General features: G+C 37.3%; 3 protein-coding genes and 1 long non-coding RNA gene across 8 annotated transcripts; 2 read left to right on the top strand and 2 right to left on the bottom strand.

Annotated features, from left to right (window-relative positions):
• Nucleotides 1-433: 433 nt before the first annotated feature.
• LOC141648579 (uncharacterized) lies at nt 434-2,581 on the bottom strand. Of its 2 annotated transcripts, none has more exons than XR_012546056.1 (5): nt 2,475-2,581; nt 2,143-2,184; nt 1,827-1,979; nt 937-1,032; nt 434-842 (listed from the first exon to the last, which is right to left on the bottom strand). It is a non-coding gene; the product is annotated as an uncharacterized LOC141648579 (long non-coding RNA). The 2 variants fall into 2 exon arrangements; XR_012546055.1 differs by having other exon boundaries at nt 1,827-1,929; nt 2,475-2,580.
• A 4,716-nt stretch (nt 2,582-7,297) lies between these two features.
• Nucleotides 7,298-8,308, top strand: LOC141632466 (F-box protein CPR1-like). The gene has a single exon (XM_074445033.1). The coding sequence runs from the start codon at nt 7,298-7,300 to the stop codon at nt 8,306-8,308; it is 1,011 nt and encodes a 336-aa protein (XP_074301134.1).
• Nucleotides 8,309-10,099: 1,791 nt separating this feature from the next.
• Nucleotides 10,100-14,034, top strand: LOC141595816 (serine/threonine protein phosphatase 2A 57 kDa regulatory subunit B' kappa isoform). Its single transcript, XM_074415782.1, has 2 exons — nt 10,100-12,002; nt 13,262-14,034. The coding sequence occupies exons 1-2, from the start codon at nt 10,833-10,835 to the stop codon at nt 13,622-13,624; spliced, it is 1,533 nt and encodes a 510-aa protein (XP_074271883.1). The 5' UTR covers nt 10,100-10,832; the 3' UTR covers nt 13,625-14,034.
• A 773-nt stretch (nt 14,035-14,807) lies between these two features.
• Nucleotides 14,808-22,041, bottom strand: LOC141595789 (cyclin-A2-1-like). Of its 4 annotated transcripts, none has more exons than XM_074415761.1 (12): nt 21,725-21,796; nt 21,176-21,247; nt 20,413-20,746; nt 19,238-19,514; nt 18,608-18,735; nt 18,184-18,276; nt 17,274-17,407; nt 17,066-17,141; nt 16,645-16,755; nt 16,153-16,302; nt 15,889-16,023; nt 14,808-15,277 (listed from the first exon to the last, which is right to left on the bottom strand). In XM_074415761.1, the coding sequence occupies exons 3-12, from the start codon at nt 20,704-20,706 to the stop codon at nt 15,224-15,226; spliced, it is 1,452 nt and encodes a 483-aa protein (XP_074271862.1). In that variant the 5' UTR covers nt 20,707-20,746; nt 21,176-21,247; nt 21,725-21,796; the 3' UTR covers nt 14,808-15,223. The 4 variants fall into 4 exon arrangements, with proteins under 4 accessions (XP_074271862.1, XP_074271876.1, XP_074271869.1 ...); XM_074415775.1 differs by having other exon boundaries at nt 20,419-20,746; nt 21,725-21,795; XM_074415768.1 differs by lacking the exon at nt 21,176-21,247 and having other exon boundaries at nt 20,419-20,746; nt 21,725-22,041.
• Between the last annotated feature and the right edge of the window lie 1,314 nt (nt 22,042-23,355).

The raw sequence follows: 23,355 nt of genomic DNA, 5'->3' as shown, positions 1-23,355 counted from the left end.
GGGTTGTTTGTAAATAACCGTTGTTATTTGTTCTTAAAAAATAAAAAAAAATTAAATTAAATATTACTAGCTATAAATATTAAAGCATCCTTTACCAACATATTAAAGCACACTACAACAGAACACATTTATAGCGGCGTTTAATTTGGGTTCTCGTGGCATAAGTAAATGCCACAAAAAACAATAGCAGCATTTGAGTAAATGCCGCCTGATGCAATGTCGCTAAAAGTTATAGTGGCATTTGTTAGATATGCTGGTAAAGGCCTATATAAACGCCATCCAATGCTTTTCTATGTATTTTGAGATCCACCATTTTTCTTTTTTCTTTAATAATGTATTTTTTTTAGTTCCTTGATACACGTGACATTTTTTAGGTGTTTTTGCTATTTGGTATTTTTTTAATAAAATAAAAATTAATTGCTTAAAAAATGGATAAAAAATAAAATAACATTATGTATATAATATTGAAATAAAAATTGTCATTACAGATAGCTTATATCTAGTAGATACTACATTCATTCTCCATTAACATCTAATCAAAATCTCCGTTAACGCCTAATCAAAAGCTCCATTAACACCTAATCAAAAGATAACCTACACATAAATTGGTATCATCCGAAAGTCAAAATTGATAGCGTCTCTAGCTATTGGAACAATCACTAGCTTCAATATCTCGGACCTGAATCTGGGCACAGCACAGCCAGTACGTGTAAGTTTGACTATAATCAATCAGGCTTTGTCAAAACCAAAATGCCAACATCCATAGCAGCAGCTTCAGTCTTCCGGTCCTTTTGAGTCTCTAAGAACACATAAGCTTGGGATGGTGGTACTCCATCAACAGTCTGGTTAAAAAGAAATTCATATGACACATTACATCAATTATGAACATAAAAGGTCTAAGCTAAGAAACTATGAACATAGGAAAAAATCACAAACCTGTTCTCCAATAACGCACGCAAAACTTTTCGATCCAGCAGTGTGTGCCATAACCGATTATACCATATATGACGTGGCACTCAAGACTCTGTGTTCCTGTCCATTGTAACAAAAGTTTTAAGCTGAACAAATTAGATGGCTAACTATAAGCTATTTGCACCAATTATAGAATCTATGCCCCTTTAACACTACTTGGCGTACACAATGTCAGTACCATTACATTAATGTTGTAGTACCACTATAACTCACTTCATTAAGAGATCCACCCTGAACTATGATTTTTACTGTGTAATCAACAAAAATAAGTGAATCTGGTCTAGGAAAGTTTTACACAACAAAGCCTTGTTCACTTAGACATTCCTCAGTTTCTTGAGGTACATTTTATGAAACACTAACTTCACGTTTAATGCTGAGAAGAAAAAGATAAGGATGTGCTCAAAGTTACACGGCACAACCTTGTTCACAGGGGAGTAAAATTAACCGTGTTTATGGTGTAGTGACCAAATTAAGCAGCGACAACTGAGACGATGTAATCAAGGTATACTTCACATTAAATACCATGAGCACAAGCAATGTTCTCTTTCAATATTTCACTGTTTCCTCAACCTATTTTAATGCTTAAGCTCTAATGTGACTAATGTATGCTGATCAGGACATCTAACATTCACAACATGATATGTTAATTTTTTTTTTGTTACATATAGTTAGATATTGTATCAAGGGGAAGACTAAGTAGCAAGTTGAATAGTGATTAAGTTCCTACATGACATTCTCCAAATGGTAATTATTAAGCAGTGTTCATACACGTCTAAAACAATGGTGATCAAAATGAAAACAAGTTTCGGTAACCTTCTTATAAAAAATAACAAAGTTAGACATTCAAATCATACCTTCCCTTTTCGTTTAAGTCATTTTTAAGTTCAGCCTTGAAATTACTTCATTTTCCTCACGTTGATTGCAGCACACCACATACTTTGCAGCTTGAGGATCATTCTGTTTATCACGAGGTGGACATACATATGTACTCTTTACGCATTGCAAAACTAAATTCAACGAACCCAATACAAACTCAGTTTCACTATTTGCATCAGTGCATCACAATACCATTACATATGAATGAATATTGAACAATTACTGATCAAACATCAAATGATAACATAGCAATAGTAAGTATAAATTAAAAATGGAAAAAAAATGAACATTTACCAGAAATAACCGAGAAGGGCGATAACCGATCAAGGGCTTGTCCTGTAGTCGTTTTGAATTAATTGAGAAATCAAATTGGGGATTTTTGTCGGAGAAGGGAGAGGGGAGCAGCAAGACGCGATAACCGATCAGCGAACAACAATTACTAATCAATTTTTATTTGGGATTTCCTAATTCTCTTTTAATTTCTCCTTGTCCTCTTTACGAAAGGAAAAAAAAAACATTAACTGATCGGAAGTATAAGCTTAACAAAATGATAAAACATCACAAAGATGTTCAAATCAATTAGGAAAATCGATGAGGATTAAAAAAGATGAAGAAGAGGAGCAAACCTGGAGGATAAAAGCACCGTATGAACTCGTATGAACCTAGGGTTTATTATGATGATTTTTAGTGTGTTTTTGTTTTTTCTTTAAAGGAGTGAAATAATTTATCAAAATAAGAGCGGTAAAGAATTGCGCGCTGGGCCAAAATATGTTTGAGCGGCATTTAGATTATTTGTCAAATTAAATGCCACCTAAGTATAACAAAGGTGGCATTTTTATTTTTTGCCACTAGATAAATGCCGTTAAAAGTATATTGTTGTAGCATCCTTTACTAACATTCATTAATTGAAACAACATGGAAATGAACCCTAATTTTATCAACAACGAAGAATGGCTTACACAAACGATTGAAGATGATGGGAAGGTTCTCGTAGGGCTTCGCCGATCAACACCCATTAATCAAAGCATCCCTTGAACATCAACGGAATTATTGGATTAAGAGGCGTGAAGCGATCAAGCTTGTCAACAAAGCTTCATCATCATCATCATCTTCATACCCTAGTCGACTGTTACTCGCAACTTGGTCGCGCCCAGAGATATGTTGAGTTGTACTCTTCCAACCTTATCTCCACATGCAAGTCGTGTCCTTGCATATATTCAATCTGTTATTGCAAAATATGAAGCCAATGACCCGGAAGTTAGCGGTATACCAGAGTGGCGTGATTGGTGGCAGGTTGAGAAGCGTTTTTACGCTTAACCAGGGTTGTTAAACTTATTATACATCTTTTGATTTTCGATAATTCTTTGTAATGTATTTGGTTTAAAATTAAATGAAATGATCATTTTGAAAGTGTTGAGTTATGCTTGTTTGATTTGCTTCCATTTTTTCAACTCCATAGATCTATCTGTCATCATCAAGATCCAGATTAGTATAAATACATTGCATTATCTCAACTAACATGCATTTCCATTATCTCAATATATTCTCCAAACCCTAACTGCTAAAACAAACTCCAACAAAATGAATGATATATATATATCATCCTTAAGACTCTTACTATGCTCGATCCGTACTGAAGGACGCCAAAGAAGATGGAAATGAAATAATTAGAAACACATACATGGAAATGAAATAATTAGCAGAGATCTTTGAACGGAACCTAATGGTCGATAAAAACACATACATGGAAATGAAATAATTAGAAAAATAAAATAATGACGATGAAACAAACCCGATAATTACAGTAACGTACGTAAAGAGACGATGAAATCAACAATGTGACGGCGAGAAGATAAAGAGACGATGAGAAAGTGTGTGTTTTGTGTTTGTGTTTTGCCTGTTTCTTCTTTGGTTTGTGTTTGTGTATTAAGGTTTGTGTTTTGTGGCTGCAGCAGACTTGTGTTTGTGTGGTTTATAGTATAGAAGGTATTGACAACGGTTATTAAACAACAACCGTTGTGAAATATGTTTTGACAACGGTTGTAGAAAACACCCGTTGTTAAATAAGTTTTAACAACGGGTTTCAAAAATAACCGTTGTGATTACTTTTCACTAACTTTGAGCCAATTTTGCGCCAAATTATTAACAACGGTTGTGTATGTGTGACCCGTTGTTAAAACTAATAACAACGGTTTTTATAACCATACCCGTTGTAATTGATTTTAGTAAAATTCGCGCCATACATTCTACAACGTCTATTGTGATTTTCGTGAATAATCGTTGTTAAAGGGGCGTTGTAGTTGCCTGGATTTGTAGTAGTGTAAACGCTCCCTCCTCTCTCTAAAACAAAAAAACAAAAAACCCTAGCTTCCTTGCGCCGCCACCTCCATCAACCACACATTCCCTCCTCTTCCCCTATCCGATCGCCGGTGATGGGGTCATCCTATGGCCCTTATCCGGCGATCTCCCACATCTCCCCCCTTCTATGATCCTTTTTGGTTCTCCCCGTGTGATTTGTGACGGATTTTTATGTGTTTGGGTACATTCGTGGTTGCGTCTCGACGACCATGGGGCTCCGTCCGTCGATCCTCGTCTGTCATTTGAAACCTTACATGCACCTCTCCTCCCTTTCCGTGGTGAGTCTCGGGTTGGTCGACCCTGTCGGCTTCTTGGTGTCGCTTTGGTGAGTGAATCCGGGTTGTATGGTGGTTTGTATGGCGGTTTTTCCGTCATCTTTAGTTTGTATCAGTTGGTTGTTTGCTGTTTGGCCTGATTCTTGTTGTGTCGAGTTATTGCTTTTTGGGACGGTTAGGGACCGGTTGGTGATCCCCCCATTTCCCCCACCAATCGGTTCTTAGTCTTGGGTTTCTTTGAGCATAGCTCTTTGGGTTTGTTTGGGACGATTGGTGATCCCCTTTTTCCCCCATCAATCGGTCCTTTGTCTTTTGTCGTCAATGTTTTTTACGGGTCAGTTTGGGACCGATTGGTGATCCCCCCATTTCCCCCCACCAATTGGTCATTTGGTCTGGGTGGCTGTGTAAGTGGTTTTGCATGTAAGGCGGTGGTCCTGGGAGGTTTCGATTGGTGAAATGGGTGTCCTTTGCTGGTTTTCTTGGTGGCCTGTTTTTTCTGTTTTTTTGTTGTGTCCGTCCTTTTCTTAGGTGGTGTGAGTTCTTGGGGTCAGTCGGGGCTTTTTTGGTTGAGATGTGTTGGGTAGGGTGGAGTTGGAAGTGGTTATGTTTGTGGTTGGTACGGATGTGGTGGTTTTCAATTCTGTTTGATGGTGATTTTCGGTTTATCGTTTTTTCAAATAAGTCTAGCCACATTTTCGAGTATGATTAGGGTGTCCTGTCCCTTCCTCGGGGTGTTGGTTATCGCTATCGTTGTCTCTTCATGGATGTTTAGGGTGTCCTGTCCCTTTATCCATGGGGAGCTTCTAGGTATAATAAATTGGTTTTATGAAGATCGGTGTCTGGTTCGGGTTGGATCTGTCAGTCGACGGCGCTTTATAGCGATTATGGACAGAAACTTGGTCGCAGGGAATCTTTTGATGTGGTTTGTGTACGTGCTGGGTTTGTTGATCCGTCGTTCGTGTGACTGTAGAGTTCGTTTGCCTTGGTGTAGGAGCCCATGCTCCATCGGATACAGCTCTTTGCCTGTCATCCACCATCTCTTTCTACGCTCTTGTGGCGTAAGTGCACCACGCCCTCGTCACTCCGCATCTCACATGAATCGGAGGCTTTCAGGAGATGTTAGCTGCTCGCACAACGACGATAAGAAGATTTGCGTCCACTTTTTCGTACTCCACCAACTTGATGTTTCTATCCGTCATGGTCTTTTGCTAGTTTTTATTATTTGTATCGTAGTGCCGGTTACTTGCATGTGTAATATGGGCGTTGTTTGCCCGAACTTTATGTAGGTATACCTTTATTTACTGCTGCCAAAAAAAAAAAAAAAAAAAAAAAAAAAAAAAAAAAAGACTAAAAGATCCATAACTTTTTCCCTAACTTTTATACATTTAAGGTTATAGGGTTGGCAATTTGGCAATAGGTTAGAATACCTACCAGCCAAGAGTAATATAACTAATTAAATATACAGTTTCTTAAGGTGTGTTCTGATGGTACACTTTAATAACCAAAGGGAATATTTGGTTCACCCATTTTAGGTATAAGAATGAGTTAAACTCATACCTTATGTTTGTTTGTAAAAAAATTAATTAGTTTTGATACTCATATCTCAAACTCATGAGGTATGAGTTTTTCGGTGAGTATGAGATTGATACATTTGGTTATCAAATGAAAAGAAGAGAATTTAAAAGGAAAATGTGGAAAAATTCATATTTTTTTCTCCAAAAAAATGAAATATTCATAAAATTTTAATTTTTACAAAGATTATTTTCTGGGAAAATACAAATAATGATTTTTTTTCAACATTTCAAATACATTTAAGAACAAAAATATTAGGATATCTAAAAAATTTAACATATATATAAAAAATTATATAGAAGTTCAAAATTAATACACAAAAATTTAAATTAGGAAATTAATACATATGAATATGGGACAAATTTTATCAATAAAATAAACATACAACAAGATTCGATTTATCATTCCAGAATTGAACCAAACACAAGATATGAGGAATCGAGTTCCAAACTCATACCAATACCACCCTCGGCACCCTGGTTTGATTCATTGATTTCATACCGATACATTTGTGCAAATCAAAACACCCCTAATAATTATGGTAAGAATAAGGGGTGTTCATTCGACGGTCCGGACCAAAGACGGAACCGGACCGTGTAATTTGGTCCGGACCAGACCGGACCATACTTTATTTGGTCCGGTCCACGATGATCCACCTATTTATGTTAGTTTGGTCTTTGGTTCGGTCCTGGAGCAAATCGAATGGACCGCGGACCGGACCGTTGACCAAACTTATGTTAAAAATGTATAATTAACAAATATTTATCTTAATATGCCAATATTATTTTGTTATGTATTTTTTTGACATATTCTACTATCATACGGATTAACAAACTAAACCCTAACTCCCTAATATAAATTAAATTCATCATAGAAATAATAAAGCAAATTAAAGAACCACATTCATTGTTTGGTCCATATGGTCCGATCCAGTCCGGTCCATGCATTTATTTGGTCCGACCGGACCGGATCAATAAAAGTATGGTCCGGTCCACGGTCCAACATTTTACCCTTGTTTGATCTTCGGTCCACAAACTTTGGTCCGGTCCAATCTGGTCCGATCCCAGATCGATAAACACCCTAGGTAAGATTTGGAAGATATTTTATACGGAGTATATATATATATAGGGTTTTTCTACTCTATTTCACATACAAACTTAGGAAAAAAAATCATATTGATAAGGAGGATGGAAAGGAATGAAGAACTAGGGATGGACTTTATAGTGACTCAAATACTAGCAAGGATGGGAGGCAAATCCTTGGTACGGTGTAGATGTGTTTGCAAAACTTTCAATACCGAAATATCCACCCCATATTTCATCCGACTTAATTTACAGTATACCGCGGCTTATAATGGTAATCGCCTTCTAATCCTCCCTGTTGAAAAACGCGGTCAAAGCGCTGTTTTGGGGTTTAATTTGGATGATCGCCTTAGCCATGAATCCCCACTTCTGGTGACCCCTTACCTAGTTTATATATTCGGTTCTTGTAACGGTTTATTGCTTTGCTACCGCGCCTGCAGTCATCTTCTCTCCTTGCATAACCCTATTAATGGAAATATTAAATATATTGATATTGACAAAATTGATAACAGTTTTTTCAGTAGTTTGGGGTTCAGGTTTGATGAAACGCATAACGATTATAAAATGGTTGCAATTTGGGAAAATTATGATTTTAGCCAAGACCAGCAACCGGAGAGGACAGTTAAGGTTTATAGCGTAATGGAGGATACATGGAGAATAACGGAGTACAATTACAAAATACGCGTTAAAGATATATTAGACGGATGTTGCAGTGGCGTACTTATTGGAAACTCTTTGCTTCATTGGATGTTCTGGTGTCCATTATCAAACCGCAGGCATAGAATCGGTTGTTTCGACATTTGTTCGGAAACATGGATTTCTGATGTGGTCTTACCTGATTATTACTACAATTCAACTGAATGTTGGATTTATCTGTTGGAAATAGGAGAACTAGATGGTCGTTTATGTTGTTCGTTGGAGAATAAGATCGAGTCGTGTTTTGATGTGTGGGTGATGGAGGAGTATGGAGTTAAAGATAGTTGGACAATGTTGTTGAGTATTCCTGTTATTGATGACAGTCTGTTGGGTGGAATTGTTGCTGTTGCACGAGTTGGATGTGAAGTGTTGGTTAAGCATAGAGATGGATGCGAACTCTGGTGGTATAACATCAGGGAGAAGACTATGGCAGACTCCGCTTTCACTTCTCGTCCTCACGTTACACCGCTTGTTTAATTATAAAACCACCTTGGTCGCCATTCCTGGCGCCGAGGTGCATCATTTCTGAAACTTGATACTCATCTTCTTAATTCTGATACATTTGATAGCTTATTTATGTTCTTTTAAGATTTGCCTTGAATTGTTATGTTTGTATTTTGTTTGTACTACCGGTCAATTGTTGTTCTTTGGTTTTGTCCCAAAGACCAAGATGACTAGGCCCATTATAAGATGACAAGTTGAACAAATTGGGTGTGAAGGATCAAATTCCTCATCAAATGCAATTCCAAAATGGAAAGGACAACAATTGACTCAGCCACCCTAAAATGGAATAGGACAACAAATAACCGAGACGGAAGGAGTATATACTTTTTTTACTTGCATATGGTATATCTATTAGTCTACGCCATATCCAGGTCATTTATTTATTATATCGGTCATTTGTTTACCTTTATTTTTGGCACAAAGATAAGGAAAGTGGACCAAATTGAGTGTGGAGGATCAAATAACCGTCAAAGACATTCCTAAAATAGATTAGTAAATAATTGACTGACATACCCAAAATAGAATACGTAACAATTGACCCGTTTGATCAGGACAATGGAGTATAAACATTTACATTAAAATATGAAAGTTTTCACAATGAACAGAAATAATTCAATTCAATTTACAACTCTTTTTAAGTCACAAACTAATTCTATGACCCGTGAATTCACGGGTATGTGTTAGTTTGTTTGTTTTAAAAGGCATAAAATTCTTATGATGATTGTTTTTGCTGAAATTATACTATTACTGCATGCAAATTATTGGCGGAGATAGGATTTGAAGTTAGCGGGGGAGAAGAGATTATAATGTAAGGCAACCTCAAAAAAATTTAAGTCAGAAACTAATTCTACGACCGTGGAATTCACGGAATTCACGGGTATGTGTTAGTGTTCCGGGTGTAATTCCAGAGCAGTTATTTGTACCACCCGTGCTTGTAGAATGACGTCTTCGGTTGAATCTCCCCTGCGGTATCCTGAAACAAGGAACGAACTGAGGGCTCGGCTTTGGACCGAGCGAACTCACTCCGACGCTTAAGTCAGTAAACTTAAAGGATTAAGTTATGTGTTACTTGGCTAAGTATGTGTTGTAGAGAGATAAGGAAGATATTACCAATAAATAGTGATTATTAGGTTATATTGTGGATCCTTTCCTCAATGAGGGTTGAGGAGTATTTATAAACTTTCACCTTTTGTCACGTAGTGGCCAAGTGGCCAAGTGGCTAGCAGGTGGAAAGACCGTTCTACCCTCGGCCGATGGACCCATGGCAGGCCGGCCGAGGGTCTTGGATATGAGGACGCGGATATGTGCCCGGTGCTAGTTGCTGGCCGAGACCCAGTGATGCCGATGGGGTGCGACGGCCAGTCCCCAAGTGTGTTGACTTGCTGTGGATATATTTGACCTTGACTCATGGCAGGCCGACCGAGGGGGTGCAGAATATGCCCCATCAATATAATTTTCATAATTTTTTCTAGAGTATATTTTTATATAATTGAAAGTTAAAGACTTATCTCGTCAAACAAAAACGTCATATATAAAATAATGGAGGAAGTACCATACTAGTTTGTAGAGAAATTATAAATGTGCTTAATTGATTAACTCGACACGATGGACACGCCCCGAAATCCGGATTAGTCGGCCCAATGTGGTTTGGATTACCGGATGGTTTAGACCAAAAAAAAAAAAAAAAAAAAAAAAAAAAAAAAAAATAACTCGACACGACACGACACGGATCCATCAAAATGTCCCGTGAGTTTGGACTTAAATAAACGACGACGAGATAGAAAGAGGGGCAACTGAGTGCAACTCTCATCTCATTTCCACCGGCCTTCCCCAAATCAATCCAAAAATAATTTAATCCTCAAAATTCATTATTCTATGTTTCGATGAATTAGGAAAAAAGCTCAAACGAATCCAAAAAAAACCAAGAAAAATGAAAAAAAAATACACCATCTTCTACACCATTCCCTTTTAAAATTTCTTCTTTTCAAATCAATGACGTAATTTTTTTTTTAATTTACTCTTCAACAAACCCAACTTCTCCATCATAAACATTATTTCTCATTTTTATTCTAATTTTTAATTTTGTTTAAATAAATTTTATTCAGAACCAGTTATTGATCTTTTCTAACACCTCAAATTGTTATCTTTTTAAGCATTTCTGGGATCTGGGTAACATCAATTTCATATTTTTTTTTCTGGGTTTTCTTCCTCCATCTCAAATTTTAGCAGAAATTCTGTAAACTATTCTTGTATAATTAAAGTCATAAAGGTGGAAACTTTAAATTCAAATTCAAATTCAAATTCCTTGAATGCAGATCTGACTTTATTAGGATTATTCTTGCATATGGTTTAGGTTGGTAATTACATGCAATTAATTTGTTGTTTTATGCATTTAATTTCGATCTCTTGGTTTGAAATGGAGATTTGTGATTTGGGCATTGTCTCTCTTATGAAATGCTGATTTTGATTGGATTAAGGTTAGGGTTAATATTTCATCATGTTGAAGCAAATTCTTAGTAAGCTCCCCAAAAAGTCCTTTAGATCTGATAATGGTGATTTTATTTCGAGTAATAACTCGAATAATTGTGGAAATGGCACCCCAAGGTCACAGGGAGGAAACCCTAATTCTGTCAAAGTTAATGCCCCAAAGCGGACATCCTCCGCCGTGTTCCCCACCAGTGTGGTGGCCGGAATCGAACCTCTTGTGTCGTTTAAGGATGTCCCAAATACTGAAAAAATGAATTTGTTTCTTAGTAAATTGAATCTTTGTTGTGTTACTTTTGATTTCTATGACCCGAGTAAGAATACTTCAGAGAAGGACATCAAACGACAAACCCTGATAGAATTAGTCGATTTTGTTGCTTCTGGACCTCCCTGCAAGTTCCCTGAACCTTCTATATTTGCCATGGTTAGAATGTGTGCTGTTAATCTATTTCGGGCATTTCCCCCGAATTATAGGTCTGGTGGCGGTGGTGGTGGTAGTGGTGGTGGCGGTCCTGATCATGATGATGACGAACCTATGTTTGATCCTGCGTGGTCGCATTTACAAATTATCTATGATCTGTTGCTTAAGTTTATTACTTCGTCATTACTTGATGCAAAGATAGCGAAGAAATACATAGATCACTCGTTTATTTTGAGGTTGCTTGATCTTTTCGATTCTGATGATCCTAGGGAAAGAGAATGTCTTAAAACAATCCTCCATAGGGTGTATGGTAAATTTATGGTGCATAGACCATTTATTCGGAAAGCTATGAGCAATATATTTCATCAGTTTGTGTTTGAGACTGAGAAACATAATGGTATTGCGGAATTGTTGGAAATATTTGGAAGTGTGATAAGTGGGTTTGCTTTACCTTTGAAAGAAGAGCACAAGATTTTCTTGTGTAGAGCTTTGATTCCTTTGCATAAGTCAAAATCTTTAGGTGTCTACTTCCAGCAACTGTCGTACTGTATTACGCAGTTCATAGATAAAGAACCAAAGCTTGCAAGCATGGTGGTAAAGGGTTTGTTGAAATACTGGCCGATTACGAACAGTCAAAAGGAGGTGATGTTTTTGGGTGAAATAGAAGAGATATTGGAGGCAACCAACATGTTTGAGTTCCAAAAAGTCATGATTCCATTATTTTCTCGGATTGCTTGTTGCATCAACAGCTTTCACTTTCAGGTAGTGCATTTGTTTTCTTCGACTCCAGATTTCTTTCCTTTGTGCATGCATTCTTTTTCTGTCTTTGCATACCTGTGAGTTGAATTTTAAATTTTTAGTCTATTGTTTGGTTCGTATTTCGAGATCCCTCATACTCTTAAGCTAAATCAAACTTTTTTCTGACATTGATAAAATCATCTGTTACCTGTCATTTCTGTTCCTGTTAGCTAATCCATATAATGTAGAGACCATGTCTGTTAAGCTAAACGACGCAGAACCGATTTTCTGTGTATTAAAGACTTTCTGAACCAGGGCACCAGGCAAACCAGACAATGTTTACCCTTCTTTATTTAATTATTATAGTGACAGAAAGCACAAAGCGGCTATCTAGACTGACTGTCCTTTTAATATATAGTGAACCAAGTTGCCTGATGCGATTTCTGAAGCAGTTTTCTATGCGAGTTTTTGTAAAGCAGTCGCTCGGTATTTTAACAGAGAGTAAGATTGCGTATTTGGCCATCGTCTTTGAAGCAATGAGACTATTATTGCTGTTTGTTCAGTTCTAATTTTATGTTGTCAGTATAATTATCAGCTGATGGACTTTGTTCTACAATTCCTATGCTTAACAGACATGTTCTATAGTAGTCGTACGCAAGTGTCATTTTTTTCCAACTCTTCATTAGTGAGTTCACAAGAACTTCTGTATTGCGACATTAGTGGGTTTACTTAGAATGGAGATAGTTATTCCAGGGTAATTGGTCAAACATAAGGGAAATGATGGTGGTGACTGGTGAAGGTCATATGAATATATGACAGGGTTGTGAACGGAGTATAAGGCTGTGGTTGAGAACCATTACTCTCATATGAGGGTAGGGCATTACCGCAATGCGTACGTGATGTAATGCATTACCCTAGTGGAAAAATGGTTATCTTATTCCCTTCTGTGATAACTGCTACCCTCTCTTCATCTCCTTCCATTATCCACCACTGCCGCTACCTCTTATTTTCCTTTGTTTTTTCTTCCAGAACCATTGTACGGAGTAACAATTACCTCTAGTCCAACTAAACATTCAAATGTGTTGGTGTGGTTATTAGAATCATAGCGTAATTTACTAGACGTTATATGAACTTAGTTTCCATTAACTCGATTTATGTGATTCAGTATGTTCACTAGACTACTAATGACGGTGTTTTACTTTAACGAGGCTTAAGTGGTCCTTGCGGAGTAGCACCATCAACTTTCGGCTTTTAACATAATATTTGACCTTGATTTGGTTTAGGTGGCTGAAAGGGCACTTTTCTTATGGAACAATGATCAAATACTCAACCTGATTGGACACAATCGTCAGCTAATCCTTCCTATAATTTTCCCGGCATTGGAGAGGAATGCTCAAGACCACTGGAACCAAGCAGTCCTCAACCTTACCTTCAATGTTCGGAAGATTTTTCAAGAGATGGATGAACCACTCTTTCTAGAGTGCCAAAATCAGTTCATGGAAGATGAAGCAAAGCAACCTTCAATGGCAGAACAACGAAAATTGACATGGGACCGCCTCGAGAATGCAGCTCGTCTCCAACCCGTCACAGGCAACATTGCGATTTTGGTAACACAATCGTCAACTTCAATCGCATGTCAAATGTGATAAATCTATTTCAAATATTCACCAATCAACCATTTTGACAAGGGGACGACGGATAATTAGTTTATATATGTTGGAACTGTATATGAACTAAAAAAGGCAGCTGTTGCCGGTGTCCCCTCCCGTTAGTACCAAAATTCAGCAATCGTTACCTCGCAACCTTTTTTTTGCACCGAGGGAGCCGTCGAGATTCTAGTGGGAGGAAATTAAGTGTATGAGATGTAAAAGCCCACTGTTTTAATGGATTGCCCTAGAGATGGGCAGTTGTTGTAACTTTGTGTTTTTTTTTTTTGGTTATCTCTTGGACAACATTTTCTGTAAGTTATGTATCTTATTGGTTTGCTACTTTATCTAGCATTGTTGTGTATAGTTGGATGTTGATTTGAAATTGGTAGATTTACAGTTAATTTGAATGTCTTATGGAGTAGTGAGTTTTCACCTGTCAAATAGGGAGTTCGGATCTTCTGTTTTACTTTCGTATTTCATCTTGTGTCCTACAACCTTGATCTTCTAACTAACACTTAATCGTCTTGTGATATCTAAATACTTTATTTTTGTTGTTTAATGCTTATGTGTCAAACAGAGATACTGGGACACAAGATTGAGACATGAAAATAGGACGGGAAATTCGGACTCTCTCAATGGTTTAGATATTATCCTGAAACGATCTAACGGTTCTAGCTTTAAGTAAAGGATGATGTGTAGGAGAAATAAAGTATAAAAATGAATTTATTGGAGGTAATAGACCATTCATTATTTTTGAGGTAATGAAAAGACCTTTTTTCTTTAGAATTACTCCATCTTTAGAATATAAGGAAAAATGACCACCTCCGATAATTGAGGTAAAATGAGTAAAAAGGAGTACATTGTTTTAATCTTCAATTAGGATAAAAAGGCAGAAATACCGTTTTCGCAATAAAATCATAAGCCATGACTACGGAATAAAGGTTATGATTTATTTACGATTATTTTGGGAAGATTGACTATACACTTTTGTAGTCTCTACTTCCTCTCATATTTTTCTACCTTATTTATAGTAAATTAATAATGCAACATGTCAAGTTATAATTAGTGGTGTATGAAATTCTCATCCACTAAGTCTAAGTAAGTGTAAAGCTTTTCGGATTTAGAATATCAATCGTAAATTTGTACCAACTGGATTGTACAAGAAAACACAAAGATAACTGCAAGAATGTCCGTCAAACTAATTTTATTTTACGGAAAATTCACACGGCACGAAGCAATGGGTGTTTTATTCCGAATTTACTAACGGCAGGTTTAGATACAAATGCTCGAATCTCTTAACCCTGAATTACTCTCTAAATCCTCCTGAAACCTACAACTCTAGAAGGTTATGCATTATAGCAAAGTTAATGCGACAGGTGCTGCTACTACTGAAAGACAGTTCTGAGAGAGCCAGAACTCCATCAATGGACGTTAAATAGATAGAAAACTAAACGAATTTTAAGTAGAAGGCTGCTGGATCAGGATGTCACTGCGGAGATAGCCGCTGTTCGAGTGATCAGCCTTTCTTGATACGTCAACGAATAATATATCTTAACTCAGCTAATCCTAGGCCGAATCTGCTAAAACTGCAAAACTTCAGAAAAGACACTGAACTGATTCAGGAGTTGACATATTTGCCACGCCATTGAACTGCAAACATCAACAATTATCAGTTAGAACTTAGAAGTAGATATTGCAAACAGGATATTCGAGGTCTGCTTTAGGTGCAGTCAGTTTCGGTGGGTCTGGGTCATTTTGAGTCAGGTCTTTCAGATCTAAGCAGGGTTAAATTCAGGTAATTTTGGGTTGGATCAAATCGGAATAGAACAACATAAACCTGTGTTACCCTTACTCTCTGACACGTGTTGAGTGTCAGATACGGCTATTTTGTGCGAATTTTTCAATTTTTTGGTCTAAAATAAAGTGTCGAAGTGTCGTGTTGGTATCGGACAAGTAGGTATCGGATACGCGACACCGCAGCTAAGTGAAGTGTCAGCTAAGTGAAGTGTCGGAGTAACATAGACATAAACTTTAGCAAAGTCCGGGCCAGCTATAGGCTAATTCGGGTTTCAGGTGGTTTTCCAGTTATAGTGTTTGGATCTGATTTAAGTGTTGAGTGAAGTTATTCTCCTGCGGTCATTTTGTCGTTCTAATTTGAAGTACTGTGATCCTATAATAGATCCATAGAGAAATTAGATTCCTGATGACACTTTCCAAGCAAAACCCAATTAAACTTGTCATAATTTCGATAAATGGATTACCTTTTCATTCCTGTACTTCTCACGAATTGCATTCAGTGTCGATTTACTGACGTTTAATTGCAAATCTTGCATAGCAGTGACAGTAACTTTGAGTTCATTGGTCTTGTAACCGGTATAGTGCTCCAAAGTTGGATTCTGCCACAGATTCCACAACCAATGAGTTCATGAGGCGTTAACCCTTTTGCTAGATGCACAAAGAGAAGAAGAAAAGAAGAGGAGCGGGGGTAATAGGAATCATCATGAAAAAATTATTAGTGAACTGACCCAAGGATGAGCAGATTGATCAAGGGTCCATCTGGCAAGGAAGACTGCAGATGCAGAGATTAGTGAAGGGAGGAATTTGAGGAAGCTGTACTCAACAAGTGTCAATTCTGCAAGGTAATTTGCCAAAAACTCAAGCTCAACTGAAGGCGCCTGCAAATTAGGAAAAGGACATTAGATTTTGGCTAAACAGCGCAAACGGAGCATTGTGAACGAGAACAGGTTGGGTCAATTTGATTTGGGAAGGACATACTAAACTGGACAACAGTTCATTCGGGTTGGGAATAGGTTGGGTCATTTAGACATGTGATCTTGACGTGCTTAATGCTGAAAGCTTCAAAAATCAACCCTAACCCTAATCACAAATTTTCAGCTTGTTTGGGAAATAGTTGTTTCTGGTTATGAATTTACAGCTCAGAAAGTGGGTCTGGTTAGATTTGCGGGTTATGTCAACTTTTTGAGAGGTCGAGTCGTCTAGTGTCTCACTTATCATACCTTGTATGTAGCTTGTGCTGCATAAATATATCTCCTAAGAAATGTTTTTATGGTAGGAACTGATAGTTGAAAGCACAGGAAGTTCAGAACTTTCCTTTCCATCAGCAATACCTGGCCATAGCAATTCAGTCATGGACATTAATATTTACAGAATTAAGAGTGTAAGAAAGCGCTTTGAGAATCGATTTTGTCTGCCAGTGAAAACTAATCATGACCGCCTTTCATAGGAACAATTACGATCAATTGCAAAATAGTAATGGGTGATAATCATGGCCTGGGGTTTAGAATCATCGATGAAAACCGTACTTGTGGCATATTTTAGACTCAGAAAAGAATATAAGGTCAATATACGGTGCTGGATTTCCAACGCAAAACCATTCAGAAGAACAATAGAAATAATGCAAGTAGGTGTAAGACAGACCTCTTCTTTTGAGTAAGTATTGGCTGTGATGTAGCAGAAGTCCTCTACTTGTGGAGCACACATTTCTTCGTATTTTCTACCAATTCACAAAGAAAAGAACCCAGGGCACAATTAGTTACCTACTCTAATCATATTGGTGCATGTAGTAATGTACAAACGAATCAAAGATCCAATCAAACTTCAACTAAATGGCAAATAAACAACTTACGAGGCAATCAGCATGCAAGTTACACCTAGCAGCTGTAGTTTTTGTTTTTCCATGTAATTTCGAGAAAGGTAACGATCAATTAGATTAACAGTAAGGTAAAGTGTGTCAGGTACCAACTTGTACTCTTCAGAAACCTGAAATGTACAACTTGATTAATCATGGTTCCATAATGCACAACGATCAACACGGACAATTTATCCTTGGAAGTTCAGGGACGCAAGAGAGCTAGGTAATGGAGAAAAATGGAGTTAAAATGTGCATATGGCTGCTGAAGAAGCGAACTCACCCACACCCACAGCCCAAAAGAAAGAAAACAGACCGACAATGGAAGATGAAAAAAAAAATCAATTCTGAGCTCACACTTGTAGTTTAAAAAGTAGTTCTGATTGAAATGTTTTGGAGCCAAAGACTAACCACTATTATTTGGCTCTGCAACATTATGGAATAAAGTAAAACAGAAAACACTAAACTGATTGCACTTTTTTGTACTGGAGAGCTATTGTCCAATAGTGTAACTTTCGACACAATTGTCCTAATAAATCAACTGGTGATGGTCCCTTTCTGTTTTCTAACATAGGGGCAAGACTGGACACATTCAACCCCAACATAACCCGCTTTTCACAGAAGTCCATGAGTAAGTAGGGTAACGTTGTCTATATTACCTATATGCAAGTTGTGCAGTATGTCAACGAACATGCAAGCAAAGAACCATCACTGTTAACAATCAATCTCTAAAAAAGGATGCAAGTGCGTGCTGAATTTCTTTACTATTCAATGAAAGAAAGGGAATCATAGTCGTCATTTATAATACCATTCATGGACCCTTAAAATATATCATGGTTAATAGGTGCAGTGTATATAACAACCTTGCTACAAATGGATTTTTCAAGTTGTAAGCGGTTATACAAACCTCTATAAGCCAGTCAACAAGAATTCCCCTCATGCTTGGAGTGACATCACGCTGCATATTCTCCATATAGCCATAAGAGGGCCTCTGATTGAGCTGCACGCAGCCAACATTCAATGAATTTATGCATCCCATTAGCAAGAATACACAACTTCTTGACAATTGAGCAAAATCTAGCTGATTAGAAGGCAAAAGGGATTCTTTTGTGGTTTTAATGGTCTTAAAAAGACGCCCATTCTAAACACCTTAATTTAAAACCGCCTTACATAACTATGTCTATATACACGTGAAATCGCTAGGCAAATTAAGCTAATCTTTTCATTCCAGATAAATTAGTAGAATCAGTACTGATTCGGCATCTTATTGGTACATTTTGCCAATTTACTGATCGATAAACTAACCATAGGCATAGCATACGTAATCATACCTCCGTAACACGCTTGTGTTCATATATATCTGAAGCGTAGAGACCACACATTAGTGGATCCTTCTGGTTGAAATCAATATCTATTATACTCAGATTATTGGAATCTCTAGCATTCTCATTTTTCTCTCCTGTATCCAATACATAAACACGCAACTTGAAATTAACATTTGTGTTAAGACCTAATATAAACGAGCTATTCTGTACTAACAGCGGTAATGTGGTATACTTTAGCTATCAGAATATTTTACTCCCTCCACATAGTTTTCATTCGCTTATGGACTAGATGCTAATGTGATTACATGCTTGTGGGTAGGGGATCCAACATCCACTTTCCACCGCGCAAAGGATGAACGTAAACTGATGGACAACATGCACCAAAATGGAGGACGTAAACTATCTAATGAGTCATGAGTATAACCTAAATATTTGGGGTTCAACTGTTAGGGAATTTAAATGTACTTGTGCGCAGAACAGCATGAGCCATTAAGTGATTAAGAACATTCAAGAAGAGAGGCAACACAAGTGAAGGTCATATAATGGACAAACTGAAACCAAACAATTATGTTGCTGTTTGGGTCGAGAGACCAACCCTAAAAATAAGGCAATCAACAGAGGGTTCCATCTTAATACCTTTTTGAAGAGGCCCTGGAACTACTTGCTGTTCTCTAGTACATTCAGAAATAGGCTGAAGTTGTACATTCTCTTGAAACTTATGTTCACCGTGATTCTCACCGGGTATTATTGCAATATAACTAGAGTTAACATGTTGAGGTTTAACTGTCAACTTCGAGACGTCTTCAGCTATTCTTTCTTTTACATCATCTTGGTGATTCAGCATTCCTTTTGGGACAGTAGGGGTCACCTTTACATTCTTTTTCGTGGGACCTTTCTTCAGCTGCTTGCTATTCTGGCACCAAGAACGAGGAAAATATTAACAATCAATAGGTCTCACTTGTGACGGGTCAAGTATCACCCACATGGGTAGATAAGACAAAAAATAGAATGCATGGGAATCTCAAATGATTTGTCTTTATCCTCCCATATGGGTTTTATTTTACCCGTCATAGGCTTGTGACGGATATCGGCCGTCACAAATGAGAATTTGTGATTAACAATAGCTAGCAGAAAACATCTCCTGCAACTTCTGAGACAAAGGAGAAGCTCCCAAGTCTAAAATCAACATAAATAAAAAGAAATATCTCCACTCTTATTCGAAATATAAATTTGTTTCCTATGAGAAAAACATTGTTCCCATCTCCAATGACCAATTCTCGATCACGATTAAATAAGGCAAAATGGCTCAGTAAGCTACTGTACTTTTTTTTTAATCATAAAGTAGCAGTCATTCTATGTAATTTCAGATGCAACTTTCATTGTAGGTCTTAAGCAAACAGCCTCTCTGCGTTAACACACGGATAAGGGCAAGGCTGCATACATCCAATCCCCGTACCCTACTATCCTACCCTTTGCTCTAGCCCCGGTAATGTTGTTAATAGCTAAAGAAAAAGCTCATGTCAATTGGAAAAACACTGTAATCTTGACGAAGCAAAAAAATAATACTCCCTCCGCACATAAATGTTCGCCCCATTTCTCTAATATATGTGAGGAGTATTTTATTGAAATGGGGCGAGCATAAGTGTGTGGTGGGAGTAGCTTAAATTAACTAGGAAGCAAATTGTGAAACAAGTTCAGGATTCACAAACATGTCACGGCAGCAAGGTGTTAAAAGAGTGATTTATACAACAACAACAACAACATCAGAGCCTTAATCCCAAAATGATTTGGGATAAGAGAGTGATTTATACACTTGCCTGAAATCTCCCAACATTAAAACAGGCCACATGTGACTGCTCACACAACACATTGGTAACATCAGCAAGGGTAGCTTTACTTTTCTTCCAAAGACTACCAGTCGGAGCTGCGATTTTGTTATCATCTGATGCTACTCTCTTTGAATTTGCTCTAAGGAATCTGCTTGGTTCTGGCCTAGGAGGTTTCTGGACTTGCCCTCTCAATGTACCAAGAGCTTTAGCCCTTGCTCTAGTAATCCGAAGAGGAGGGGCGCCTACTTTGATGTCAGCTATGTTTTCCTTGTTCATATCTACTTTGTTGAAGAGCTCTTAGCTTTACCCTCAACTTCTGCAATTTCATGCGCAGTCAATTAAATGGTGCGAAACAAAGCTAGAAACACAGCTCAGTACTTTGTAATCAAATGAAGGAATACACAAGGATTTAGGTAGTCTCAAATGCAAGACCATCCCATGTCATACAAGGCACCCTACGATGCTAACATACATAAGCATGTTCAAAAAGTGTTATTGTGGTTCCTCATGCAAGAAGAAACCTTGCTAGATAGCCAAAAGATTAATTTCCGTGATTCGTGAGGTATAGGTGCTTCAATAACAGTTCTAAGCTTAATTTGTGGCGACCTCCAAGGAAAATGGGACAGCGGTAGGCTGCGCTTCTGACAAATATCGCATCCCTAAGGCATAAACTAACTATGGTACGCCATTTAGGCAAATGTGAATTAGCTTAGTTGGTAAAGTCATGAGAGGTGGTACTCCTAACCTCAGTTCAAATTCCGTCAGCATCAAATTTGCCATTTTGGCTCCCTTTACACCAAAACATATGCTACTTAGACTGGAATTCATAACCAAACAAGCAGGCAATGATTAAAATGACATTCACCAACATTAAGCAGATCTAATGATTTCATTTTAAAATAGGTAGTAGGCAAAATACTCCCTCCGTCTTAATCATTTATTTGCCTTTGATTAAAATACCATTCACGAAGAATAAAACACGCAAACAAATGATTTACACAAAGAGAGTAACATAATATTTGAACCTAGATGATCTTAAGTTTAAACCCATAAACCCTACTCTTATTAAAAAAAAAGTTCAAATTCAAAATTCAAATTCGAACAAAACCCGAATTTTAAATAATAATTTCAGCTTATTCAATCAAATACTAACCAAAATCACATGGGCAACAAAATTGAAAAAGGATATAGATCTATCCCAATTTGCAGCAATAAAAAAAACAATGTGGGTAATATAGAAGCAGAAATCGAAAAGCGAAAAGACGAAAATATAAAAGAAATTGAGCTTACATACATTAATAAAAGAAAGAGAAGCTAGAAAACACACACACACACACACACACACAGCAACTCTAATTGAGAATAATCAGAGATGGTGGTGGTGGTATCTGGAGATTTTGAATTAGGGTTCAAAATGATTTGAGATAAAATTCAAAAAAAAAAAAACAAAAAAAAAAAGAAAAGAGAGAGATGATATGAATTATGATAATAAAGAAAGGGAAAAGGGTGAAAATGTGAGGAAGGGAAGGAGAGAGGGAGAGCGGGAGTGTGTTTATTACTGTTTAAACTTGCAAAATTCAGACAGATTGGGTGGGGTTTTGGTTTTGGTTTGTGTGGAAGATGACCCAACTATTTAATGGGTCTTCTTATTATAAGTCCCATTCTACAACTACCTTTTTGCCCCCTACTTCCTACTCCCTTCTAGGGGTGGTCAAACATTAGGACCAACCCGAACTTGGACCCGTACTCGCCCGCTTGATCCGTTAGTGGCCAGGCAAGACCTTTCAAAAACTAGGGTCGGGCTTGAGTCGAGCAATTTCAACCTGGCTCGCTCTCAACACGCCCCTGATTTGATATTATTTGAAAATAATGTTCAACTGGTGACTCGGCCTGCCCTTGACCTGCCCCTCGACCCAGACTAGATCGGTTCCGGGTCTACCTTTATCAGGCACGACTATCCCGTTTGACCATGGTTGCTCCGTACTATGTGAGGAGTAATGTTATCGACATTTTTTAAATGGTCTTTTTTATCTTTTCTTTTTATATAAGGAGAAACTAATATAGAATTTTTTTTATAATGGTAATAAAGTTATTGATCTTTGCGATTGTGAATGTTTTTAAAATATTAAGTAAGAATCTAAATATGACCTATATAAGTTAGACCTTTTATGCCTATCTAGTATCTACGCCAACATTGTTTAACTCTTCTGTAAGCCCAAGTCTTCCACAAATTATTATTATAGACGGCGCATATTCATCTATAGTTATAGACGGGCCAAATATCCACCCACTTTAAGCAAAACGAGCCAAATATCACCACCTTAACACCAAATGTCATCAGTGACATTTCCTAAGCTACAACAGGTAGTTTATCGGATGGAAATGGTACTAGTGACGTTTCGCGTTAAAGTGGTGACATTTGGCCCGTTTTGCTTAAAGTGAGTGGATGTTTGACCTGTTTATAGCTATAGACGGATATCCCCGTCTATAATGAGACGCTTTGCAAGTCTTCAGTGTTTACAACCCTTTAGGTGTCATTTGATTCGCTGCTTAGGAATGAAATTAATTGGAATGAGGAACCATGGAAGTATGAGGTTTCAACTTCATACCTTTCAAAACTTGTTTGGTTCATTGGAAAAATAAACATAAAGATATGGAGTTTGAATCTATGGAAAGAAGATGAGTATGAGATTCAAGGTGTTGGAATAGAATTAAAATTCATTGGATATTTAACTTCATTCCAAAATGCTCTAACCAAACATTGAAATGGAAAAGAAGATGTGATAAGCATTAAACAAGGGAATAAAAGTCATTCTTCTACGCATTTGGAATTTTTTTTAAGTAACCTAATTGTTTTTTAAACTTAGGGTCATGATTGAATACTGGGGGATTGAGAGATATCTTGTTAATTTTTGAAAAAACGAA

Source organism: Silene latifolia, chromosome 1 (genome assembly GCF_048544455.1).
Source record: "Silene latifolia isolate original U9 population chromosome 1, ASM4854445v1, whole genome shotgun sequence".
NCBI classification, from domain to species: Eukaryota; Viridiplantae; Streptophyta; class Magnoliopsida; order Caryophyllales; family Caryophyllaceae; genus Silene; species Silene latifolia.
This window is presented reverse-complemented; position numbering and strand designations above follow the sequence as displayed.